The sequence below is a fragment of the Musca autumnalis genome, unplaced genomic scaffold (assembly GCF_047663935.1).
Source record: "Musca autumnalis isolate F117 unplaced genomic scaffold, ASM4766393v1 scaffold_4, whole genome shotgun sequence".
Classification (NCBI taxonomy): Eukaryota; Metazoa; Arthropoda; class Insecta; order Diptera; family Muscidae; genus Musca; species Musca autumnalis.
Window position 1 is genome coordinate 100,368,743 of NW_027411977.1, and position 12,368 is coordinate 100,381,110.

At 35.8% G+C, this 12,368-nt stretch overlaps 1 protein-coding gene across 8 annotated transcripts in view; it reads left to right on the forward strand.

Moving 5' to 3' along the window:
• Nucleotides 1–12,368, forward strand: part of Dhc64C (dynein heavy chain, cytoplasmic) — a 35,633-nt gene that overhangs the window by 14,120 nt on the left and 9,145 nt on the right. For 2 of the 8 annotated variants that reach the window (XM_073983330.1, XM_073983326.1), the window contains 9 exons: nt 33–1,422; nt 1,484–1,606; nt 1,675–2,727; nt 3,879–3,905; nt 4,121–4,902; nt 4,964–5,337; nt 5,403–6,786; nt 6,848–7,572; nt 7,700–7,895. In XM_073983330.1, the coding sequence (XP_073839431.1) occupies nt 33–1,422; nt 1,484–1,606; nt 1,675–2,727; nt 3,879–3,905; nt 4,121–4,902; nt 4,964–5,337; nt 5,403–6,786; nt 6,848–7,572; nt 7,700–7,895 (6,054 nt within the window). The remainder of the gene's footprint in view (nt 1–32; nt 1,423–1,483; nt 1,607–1,674; nt 2,728–3,878; nt 3,906–4,120; nt 4,903–4,963; nt 5,338–5,402; nt 6,787–6,847; nt 7,573–7,699; nt 7,896–12,368) is intronic. The other 6 variants (XM_073983329.1, XM_073983325.1, XM_073983332.1 and 3 more) reach the window with 3 other exon arrangements.

Genomic DNA, 12,368 nt, shown 5'->3' on the forward strand with positions numbered 1-12,368 from the left:
TTTTCATTAAACTCTTGAACTCTTACTTACAGTGAAAAACCTTGGTTGTCTGTACAACCACGCAAACTACGCCAACAATTGGAGGCGTTGATGTCGCAACTGAAGGAATTGCCTGCACGTTTGCGCATGTACGAATCCTACGAGTATGTCAAAAAGCTTATTCAAAGCTACATCAAGGTCAACATGTTGATTGTGGAACTAAAATCAGATGCTCTTAAAGAACGTCACTGGAAACAATTGACAAAGGAGTTACGTGTAAACTGGGTCATTTCGGATCTTACTTTGGGTCAAGTTTGGGATGTTAACTTGCAGAAAAATGAAAATATAGTCAAAGACATTATGCGTGTTGCTCAAGGAGAAATGGCTTTGGAAGAATTCTTGAAACAAGTCCGTGACACTTGGCAAAGCTATGAGCTTGATTTGATAAACTATCAGAATAAGTGTCGCATTATACGTGGTTGGGACGACTTGTTTAACAAAGTCAAGGAACACATCAATTCAGTGGCTGCCATGAAATTGTCACCCTTCTACAAAGTTTTCGAAGAAGAAACCCTCACCTGGGAAGAGAAATTGAATCGCATTAACGCTTTATTCGATGTTTGGATTGACGTTCAACGTAGATGGGTTTATTTGGAAGGAATATTTTCCGGAAGTGCCGACATTAAGTCTTTGTTGCCCCAAGAAACTTCAAGATTCCAAAGCATTAGCTCCGAATTCTTGGGTCTAATGAAAAAAGTGGCAAAATCTCCTAAAGTCATGGATGTTTTGAACATCCCCGCTGTTCAGAGATCACTTGAACGTTTAGCCGATCTTTTAGGTAAAATCCAAAAGGCCTTGGGTGAATATTTGGAAAGAGAACGTACATCATTCCCACGTTTCTACTTTGTGGGCGATGAAGATCTATTGGAGATTATTGGCAATAGCAAAAATATTGCACGTTTGCAAAAACATTTCAAGAAGATGTTTGCTGGCATTGCTGCCATTATATTAAACGAAGACAACACTGTTATTTTGGGTATAGCCTCACGTGAAGGCGAAGAAGTGCGCTTCATTAACCCTGTATCCACTGTGGAACATCCCAAAATCAATGAATGGTTAACATTGGTTGAGAAGCAAATGCGGTTTACACTTGCTTCATTCCTGGCCCAAGCTGTACAGGATATCAAACAATTCCGTGAGGGTCAAATTGATCCCCAGAAATATATGGAATGGTGTGACAAATATCAAGCTCAAATTGTGGTCTTGGCTGCCCAAATTCTATGGTCAGAAGATGTAGAAGCCGCTCTACAACAGGCTTCTGAGACCAATTCTACCAAACCCTTACAACGTGTTTTGGGTACTGTCGAATCAACATTAAATGTTTTGGCTGACTCTGTGTTGCAAGAACAACCACCGCTACGCAGAAAGAAATTGGAGCATTTGGTAGGTGTACAAAGCTGAATAGCACCCATGAGCGGAACATAAACCTCTTTTTTCTTTTTAGATCAATGAATTTGTACATAAACGTACCGTCACCAGACGTTTAATTACCAACGGTGTAACTCATCCAAAATCATTCCAATGGTTAACTGAAATGAGATTCTATTTTGATCCTAGGCAAACAGTGGTATGCTATTATGAGTATTTCTAATCGATTGCATTTACTGTATATTGTATTTTTCCCATTTTCCTTAGGTTCTACAACAACTTACTATTCACATGGCCAATGCACGCTTCTACTACGGTTTCGAATACCTGGGCGTTCAGGACCGTCTTGTACAAACTCCTCTAACCGATCGCTGTTACTTAACTATGACACAAGCTTTGGAGTCACGGTTGGGTGGTTCGCCATTTGGTCCTGCTGGTACTGGTAAAACTGAGTCCGTTAAAGCTTTGGGCAATCAACTAGGCCGTTTTGTGTTGGTTTTCAATTGTGACGAAACTTTCGATTTCCAAGCCATGGGTCGTATATTTGTTGGTTTGTGTCAAGTTGGCGCCTGGGGCTGTTTCGATGAATTCAATCGCCTCGAAGAGCGTATGCTCTCAGCTTGTTCACAACAAATTCAAACTATACAGGAAGCTCTTAAATATGAAACTGACAGCAATAAGGAAAGCATTACCGTTGAATTGGTGGGCAAACAAGTTCGTGTCTCCACTGATATGGCTATATTCATAACCATGAATCCTGGTTATGCCGGACGTTCTAATTTGCCCGATAATTTGAAGAAATTGTTCCGTTCCTTGGCTATGACAAAACCTGATCGCCAATTAATTGCTGAAGTTATGTTGTTCTCGCAAGGTTTCCGCTCTGCTGAAAAGTTGGCCTGTAAAATTGTACCATTCTTTAAACTTTGCGATGAACAATTGTCCAATCAATCTCACTACGATTTTGGTTTGCGTGCACTGAAATCTGTACTCATTTCGGCTGGTAACGTCAAACGTGATCGCATTCAAAAGATTAAAGAAACTCTTAAACAACGTGGCGAAGAAAATATCGATGAGGCTTCTGTGGCTGAAAATTTACCAGAACAGGAAATTCTTATTCAATCTGTGTGTGAGACAATGGTGCCGAAATTGGTGGCCGAAGATATTCCATTGCTGTTCTCTTTGTTGAGTGATGTCTTCCCCAATGTTGGCTATACTCGTGCCGAAATGAAGGGTCTTAAGGAAGAGATTCGCAAAGTATGCCAAGAGGATTATTTGGTTTGTGGAGAAGGTGATGAACAGGGAGCTGCCTGGATGGAAAAGGTAAGTTGGTCAATTTTTGTCTGAGAACAAACTACTAATGGGAATTCGTTAGAAATTGTATGTATGTAATTTGGTAAAGGAATTTCGTGTGCAATTAAGAAGACATGTGTATGTATTGAGGGTTCGAAAGTTTATATCGGGAACAATACCGCCCCTTTTATTTATTAAACAATTCATTTTGCAATACAAGCCACCAATGCCAAAAACATGTTAAATAATGTTATAATAACTCAAGTGAATAAGATAATGGCATTATAAAAAAGAATAACGAATTCAACACAATAAATTCGAACAATACCAATAATAAGGAAATATGATCCAATTATAAGAATTAGATAGATAGTCAATTAAATAGTCTCAAATAGCAGAAGCGTACATAGAAATCACAATCGATAGTATTAAAAATATAAAAAAATCTCGAGAATTTTTAAATTAAACACGTTGTTTGAATGAGAGAAAATCCGTAAATGCAACGGTAAGCAATTCCAGGTACGCGTTATTCGTACTACAAATAAGTTTTTCCATATTTTTTTAAAAAAATAATTATATGTCACGAAATTTACATATTTGTTGAGCATAGTTCGATACAATCAATGTTCTTTTACACAAAGTTCAGAAATTCGATAAATTTCAATTGAAAATTTCTTGGCGGATTTTCGCAGAGGCATTTATGAGTCCTTATTGTGTCCCTTTAAAAACATATTATTCAGCCCTATTCTGAACATTCCCATGGGAACTGTTTCCCATGGGAGCGAAATTTCCCATTCCCATTAAAAATTTGTTATTGTTAGAGGATATATGTCTGTCGGTAAAGCCGACTGATGTTTTCTGAATCGCTATAGATACAATCGGTAATATATTTCATTAAGTTGGGATTAACAAATTCCTTTATCAACTGTTTTTTTTTTCTTTTTTGCAACATGATGCACTGCATAATGATGTCTAACACTTATTTTCTTAAGAATTTATATGCATACATATATAAACATTTTTTCATTACACTTATTTAAAAATGTCTTTTTTCAAATTTCTTCCTTATTAATATCAAATTTCTCTTAACAAAATGAATAAATATTGAAAAAAAACTTGCACAAAAAAACCAACTGTAAATTCATGAAAAATTTTTCCTTTAACAAATGAAAATGAAAAAGGGATTTGGTGAAACTTGGGTTGATAAAGTAAGAAATTTTCTAAGTTATTATTCATAACAGCCTGTATATATGTTGTGTTTTATGTATAGAACAAGTTTAAATAACGTATCGAAAACAAATTTGAGATTGTATTCAATTCGATTTAGACTTGTTGGAAACATATGCTTTCGTTGTTTCACTTAAAGTTAATGTTTAATATGTTTTATTGAAATTTATTAATTTTTGTTTTCTTTAAAATTTAGGTCCTACAATTGTATCAAATTTCTCGTCTCAACCATGGCTTAATGATGGTGGGTCCTTCCGGTTCCGGTAAAACAACAGCCTGGCAAACTTTGCTTAAAGCTTTGGAACGTTTCGAAGGTATTGAAGGTGTGGCCCATGTTATTGATCCCAAGGCCATTTCTAAGGAAGCTTTGTATGGTGTATTGGATCCCAATACACGTGAATGGACCGATGGTCTTTTCACTCACGTCTTGCGTAAAATCATTGATAATGTACGTGGTGAAATCAATAAGCGGCAATGGATTATTTTCGATGGTGATGTCGATCCTGAATGGGTAGAAAATTTGAATTCGGTATTGGATGACAACAAATTGTTGACATTGCCAAACGGTGAACGTTTGTCCTTGCCACCAAATGTACGCATTATGTTCGAAGTACAAGATTTGAAATATGCCACATTGGCCACGGTATCTCGTTGTGGCATGGTTTGGTTCTCCGAAGATGTGCTGTCAACTGAAATGATCTTTGAAAATTATTTGTTGCGTTTGCGGTCCATTCCTTTGGAAGATACCGATGATGATTTCGTGGGTATTTCTAAACCCACCAAGGATAAGGAGGATGAGGTGTCACCTTCATTGCAAGTGCAACGTGATATTGCCATGTTGTTGCAGCCATATTTCTCAGCAGATGGTGTTGTTGTGCGCAGTTTGGAATATGCTGCCAACGAACAAGAACACATTATGGACTTTACTCGCTTACGCGCATTGAGCTCATTGTTCTCCATGTTAAATCAAGCAGCCAGGTACTTTTCTTTCTTTAGCTACTTCTACTTGTTACTTACTACAACTCCGTTCGTTTTGCAGGAACATTTTGAATTATAATGCCACACATCCTGACTTCCCATGCTCCAATGATCAACTGGAACAATACATTACTAAATCGTTGATATACTCAGTTCTTTGGTCATTTGCTGGCGATTCTAAGCTCAAGGTGCGCACTGATTTGGGAGATTTTGTACGCAGTGTAACTACTGTGCCATTGCCGGGATCAACAGGTGTACCAATTATTGATTATGAGGTTAGCATTAATGGTGAATGGGTTCCATGGTCGAATAAGGTACCAGTCATTGAAGTTGAAACCCACAAAGTGGCTTCACCTGATATTGTGGTGCCCACTTTGGATACAGTTCGTCACGAATCATTACTTTACACTTGGTTGGCTGAGCATAAACCTTTGGGTAAGTAAATGAAAGTGTCAATGTCTAAAAGGTTGACTGCAAATAAAGTGTTTTGTTCTCCCTAGTATTGTGTGGTCCACCTGGTTCCGGTAAGACCATGACTTTGTTCTCTGCCCTGAGAGCTTTACCCGATATGGAGGTTGTTGGCTTGAATTTCTCATCTGCCACCACTCCTGAACTTCTACTCAAGACATTCGATCACTATTGTGAATATAGAAAAACTCCTAACGGCGTGGTATTGTCACCTGTTCAAATTGGCAAATGGTTGGTTTTGTTCTGTGATGAAATCAATTTGCCCGACATGGATTCTTATGGCACTCAACGTGTGATTTCATTTTTGAGACAATTGGTTGAACATAAGGGCTTCTACCGTGCCAGTGATCAGGCTTGGGTATCTTTGGAGCGCATACAATTTGTGGGAGCCTGTAATCCGCCCACAGATCCTGGCCGTAAACCATTGTCACATCGTTTCTTGCGCCACGTGCCCATCATTTATGTTGATTACCCTGGTGAGACCTCTTTGAAACAGATTTACGGCACCTTCTCCAGAGCCATGCTGCGTCTTATGCCTACATTGCGTGGTTATGCTGAACCCTTGACCAATGCCATGGTTGAATTTTATTTGGCTTCGCAAGATCGCTTTACACAGGACATGCAACCGCACTATGTTTACTCGCCTCGTGAAATGACTCGTTGGGTTCGTGGTATTTGTGAAGCCATTCGTCCTTTGGATTCATTGCCAGTAGAGGGTCTGGTGCGCATTTGGGCTCACGAAGCTTTGCGCCTCTTCCAGGATCGTTTGGTTGAAGAATCTGAACGTAGATGGACCAATGAAAATATTGACATGGTTGCTTTAAAACACTTCCCAGGCATTAATTCAGAAGAAGCCCTGGCACGTCCTATTTTGTACAGTAACTGGCTCTCCAAGGATTACATGCCTGTCAATCGGGAAGAACTACGTGACTATGTACGAGCCAGACTTAAGGTGTTCTATGAAGAAGAACTGGATGTTCCTTTGGTCTTGTTTGATGAAGTTTTAGAACATGTTTTGCGTATCGATCGTATTTTCCGTCAACCACAAGGCCATCTGCTGCTCATCGGTGTTTCTGGTGCAGGAAAGACCACACTATCGCGTTTTGTGGCCTGGATGAATGGTTTATCAATCTTCCAAATTAAAGTTCACAATAAATACACTGGCGAAGATTTCGATGAAGATTTACGTTCTGTTCTGCGTCGATCTGGCTGCAGAGATGAAAAAATTGCTTTTATCTTGGATGAGTCAAATGTCTTGGATTCTGGCTTTTTGGAACGCATGAATACATTGTTGGCCAACGGCGAAGTACCAGGTCTTTTCGAGGGTGATGAATACACCACATTGATGACCCAATGTAAGGAGGGAGCCCAACGAGAGGGCCTAATGTTGGACTCGAGTGATGAGTTATACAAATGGTGAGTTTTTTATACTTCATATTCTCGTTAATAATTTATTAATGGCGCCATTGTGTTTCAGGTTCACACAACAAGTCATGCGCAACTTGCATGTTGTCTTTACTATGAATCCATCTACGGATGGTCTAAAGGATCGTGCTGCTACATCACCAGCTTTGTTCAATCGTTGTGTACTCAATTGGTTTGGCGATTGGTCAGATTCGGCTCTCTTCCAAGTCGGAAAAGAATTTACTACTCGTGTTGATTTGGAGAAACCAGGCTGGGCACCACCCGACTTCTTCCCTTCGGTTTGTCCATTGGTACCTTCACAGCCCACTCATCGTGACGCTGTCATTAACAGTTGCGTCTATGTCCATCAAACACTTCATCAAGCCAATGCTCGTTTGGCCAAGCGTGGTGGTCGTACCATGGCCGTTACACCACGTCATTATTTGGACTTCATCCATCACTTTGTTAAGCTATACAATGAGAAGCGTAGCGATCTAGAAGAACAGCAATTGCATTTGAATGTGGGTTTGAATAAAATTGCTGAGACTGTGGAACAAGTTGAAGAAATGCAAAAATCACTGGCTGTCAAGAAACAGGAATTGCAAGCCAAGAATGAAGCTGCCAATGCTAAACTTAAGCAAATGTTTAAGGATCAACAAGAGGCCGAGAACAAGAAGAAACAATCACAAGAACTGCAGAACAAACTAGCCGAACAGACAGTAAAGGTGGAGGAGAAACGTAAATACGTCATGGCCGATTTAGCTCAAGTAGAACCGGCCGTTATTGACGCACAACAAGGTATGTTTTCAGATTTCAATTTTCAATATACGCTCTACTATAGAATTATAATTTTCAACAACTTAAGTTAGCATTAAGTCGTTAAACATAATTAAGTTTAATTTTAATTTTACGAATAAATCTTTAGCTGTTAGCGGCATTAAAAAGAAACAATTGGCTGAAATACGTACCATGGCAAATCCACCGCCACCTGTTAAATTAGCCTTGGAATCGGTGTGCGATCTACTCAATGAGAGTGCACCCGACTGGAAGACAATGCGCGCCATTATTGTTAGAGATACCTTTATATCATCCATTGTCAATTTCCAAACCGAAAATATCACGTACGACCCGTTTATAAACTATATTACAAATACATACCATACATACATATATCTATTATGCATATCCACATCCATGTTTATATTGTCCTAATCTCGACATTCAACATTACTACAACCTCATGATAACCGCATTCTAAATATGAATCCTACTAGCAGCGTCCTAATATATATCTAATCCATTTAAAAATCCTACCTCAAAGAAGAAACTATTTTATTAATTCATGCCGTATTCAAAATTAACGTCTTTGTCTAATAATGAAAATCTTAAAACCAAAATAATTAAAAACATATTTACTCATATACATAATATATACTTGTATGGCTAGGCTGTAAATATTTTTTGCGTTAAATTTTGTTTTGCTAATTTATACAAAAAATTTAGATCCCTTCACATACATAAGTTTATAGAACATTTGTACACTGCCCCCATCACCTTCAAAATCAATCATACGAAACAATGAAACACCACCTATCACCAACTTATACCAAATGCAAATGCCGTGCACCGAAGTCTCTATTTTATATTTTAATATTTTTATTGTCCAGCTAATGTTATAGTTTATGTTTAGTAATATTATTTTAATTAAACAATTCTTTCATATAAATATAATATTAACACCTTGACATGCTGAGTGGCCAAAACATACACACCTCCCATCTTTATGACATCATTTATAAATATGCTACTTAATATTTTGTTTTTTTTTTAAATATATGTAAATGTTTGGTTTTGTAACTGGTAATGTTGCATAGCCTATAATTTAGAAAATATGTTGAAAACTTGATGTCATTGAAGGGGATGTTTGTATGTCATTTGACTTAGTATGTCAATGGTATGTGGTGTAGGATTAATATCCCAATTCTACGAACAAAACCGATTCTCTAGAATTTGTTGATTGATTTTATAGCTGTGAGTAAACATGGTCCCTTATTTTATACAGTACAGTACTATTTTTTAAAGCAGGAATTTGATGTAAGTGCCTTGTGTCGTTTATGTAAATATAGTTGACAAAGCAGCACAGGGAAAAGTCCTTGGCTTTTCAATTTCAAATAGAATATTATGTATATATTGACAATTTGGCAAGAAATGTATATTTGTTGCCACGGAAAATCTGTTTTTTTTTACAAAAATACGATAGCTTCTTAATGTAAACTCAAGTCATTAAGGGGTTATTCGCACTTATCAATTTCGAAAAATCGAAATATTTTGACTGGCGTATTATAAGTACAAACATCATAGAATGAATATGTGGTAAAATGCAAGCCAATCGGAACGAAATATCATATGCAGCCCTATTCTGAACATTCCCATGGGAACTGTTTCCCATGGGAGCGAAATTTCCCATTCCCACGTTTTCCATATTCTCAACGACGTGGGAACATCAAATCATGGGAATTGAATTTTCGAAATTCGAAATTAGTAACACCAAATTATGATAGCATACTTTTAGGGGGCTGTAATTTTGTTTTGTAGTACAAAATGCCTATTTGCATTGAATTCGTGGTTTTTGAATTAGATTACCAAAAGCACAACTTACTTAATTCAACAACCGTGCATTGATTTATGGATTTTTTATGTGAATGGAGTCAACGATGTGTGATGTTGTTCTAATAAGCACATTTTCATCAGATTGTGCGAATTGGTGTAAGCATTTTTTAATTAGTAGGCAAACATAATTTTTTTGTAAAAAGTAATAGGAACTTTTTAAGTTTGTAACGAATTTAAAAATTGTATGTTGATACCGAGTAATTTTAGTTAGGGATTTAACGAGTATATCGCTAGTTTTACTTATTCCTAATGATCGCTAGAACTCGTATTTTGCATATTTTTAAAAAAATTCAAAAAGATAAGTTCGGATATTTTTCTCGATTATTACATATTTTTGCTTGTTATTACATATCGTCACCATAAATATCCGAAGATGTATCTCAAAAAAAAAAAAAATAATAATAATAATAATAATAAAATACGTTTGTGATTGAATCTAAAACTAAAACACATGCCCTTGCAAAATTTCAAGCTTCTACGTTCAAAAATAACGATCCTATTTAAGAAAAGGCATTTCGGAAAATGGAATAGCATTGCAATAATTTGGCATATATGTATGTACGCCTGTGATCTTTGTCGTGTCGTTGAGGAGACTAACACGTTTTCAATAGAACGTTGGTCGTCTGATTTAAAAAACCCGAAAGTTATATTACGAAAATGAATAAAAGTTGTAAAGATTGTATATTATGGTTATTTTCCAATATATTTTAATAATTATTGCCAAAAATTCTTTTGAAATTGATTTGTTTTTACTTGTTGTTCTGCGTTAATAGAATCAACCATGACTCTTTTTCTCGTATTTCAATACATATGGTCTGTTCCAGAACTGCAAAAATCTACTAATTTTTACTACTTTTTTTGTTTTGTTCGATAACATAAAGGAACATTTTTTATCGGTGTAAAACATGTTAGATTCTTGCAGGTTTTTGTATCATATAAGAATATGCAAAATCCGAAGTCTACTAATGACATATTTTACAGTACATTTTGTATGCTTTTATTAAGCAAACACATGGCGATTATAAATATTTGCAATAATTTTGTCGTGTAGATGTCTTAAAATATGAAATTTCATAAAAATATGAAATTTCTTGAATTTTTTTTCAAACTCCCACACTGTTTGCTGGGGAGATTTTTCCCACAAAAAGACACAAAATTCTCCCACAATTCAAGATAGAGAATCAGCCCTATTCTGAACGCATGGGAGTTGGGAATTTTTTCCCATTCCCACATTTTCGTATTCTGAAGAAAATTTTGTGGGAGTTTTTTTCCCATTTCCCATCTTCCCTCATTCTGAATGAAGTTCGAATTGGGAATTTGTTCCCATGGGAAAAAAGTATACATTCTCTATCTTGAATTGTGGGAGAATTTTGTGTCTTTTTGTGGGAAAAATCTCCCCACCAAACAGTGTGGGAGTTTGAAAAAAAAAATTCAAGAAATTTCATATTTTTATGAAATTTCATATTTTAAGACATCTACACGACAAAATTATTGCAAATATTTATAATCGCCAAGTGTTTGCTTAATAAAAGCATACAAAATGTACTGTAAAATATGTCATTAGTAGACTTCGGATTTTGCATATTCTTATATGATACAAAAACCTGCAAGAATCTAACATGAAATCGAAGTTACACCGATAAAAAATTTTCCTTTATGTTATCGAACAAAACAAAAAAAGTAGTAAAAATTAGTAGATTTTTGCAGTTCTAGAACAGACCATATGTATTGAAATACGAGAAAAAGAGTCATGGTTGATTCTATTAACGCAGAACAACAAGTAAAAACAAATCAATTTCAAAAGAATTTTTGGCAATAATTATTAAAATATATTGGAAAATAACCATAATATATACAATCTTTACAACTTTTATTCATTTTCGTAATATAACTTTCGTTCTATTGAAAAGGTGTTAGTCTCCTCAACGACACGACAAAGATCACAGGCGTACATACATATATGCCAAATTATTGCAATGCTATTCCATTTTCCGAAATGCCTTTTCTTGAATAGGATCGTTATTTTTGAACGTAGATGCTTGAAATTTTGCAAGGTCATGTGTTTAAGTTTTAGATTCAATCACAAACGTATTTTATTATTATTATTATCATTTTTTTTTTTTTTTTTTTTTTTGAGATACGTCTTCGGATTTTTATGGTGACGATAACAAGCAAAAATATGTAATAATCGAGAAAAATATCCGAACTTATCTTTTTGAATTTTTTTAAAAATATGCAAAATACGAGTTCTAGCGATCATTAGGAATAAGAAAAACTAGCAATATACTCGTTAAACCCCTAACTAAAATTACTCGGTATCAACATACAATTTTTAAATTCGTTACAAACTTAAAAAGTTCCTATTACTTTTTACATAAAAATTATGTTTGCCTACTAATTAAAAAATGCTTACACCAATTCGCACAATCTGAAGAAAATGTGCTTATTAGAACAACATCACACATCGTTGACTCCATTCACTTAAAAAATCCATACATCAATGCACGGATGTTGAATTAAGTAAGTTGTGCTTTTGCTAATCTAATTCAAAAACCGCGAATTCAATGCAAATAGGCATTTTGTATTACAAAACAAAATTACAGCCCCCTAAAAGTATGCTATCATAATTTGGTGTAACTAATTTCGAATTTCGAAAATTCAATTCCCATGATTTGATGTTCCCACGTCGTTGAGAATATGGAAAACGTGGGAATGGGAAATTTCGCTCCCATGGGAAACAGTTCCCATGGGAATGTTCAGAATAGGGCTGAATGTATACTTTTTTCCCATGGGAACAAATTCCCAATTCGAACTTCATTCAGAATGAGGGGAGATGGGAAATGGGAAAAAAACTCCCACAAAATTTTGTTCAGAATACGAAAATGTGGGAATGGGAAAAAATTCCCAACTCCCATGCGTTCAGA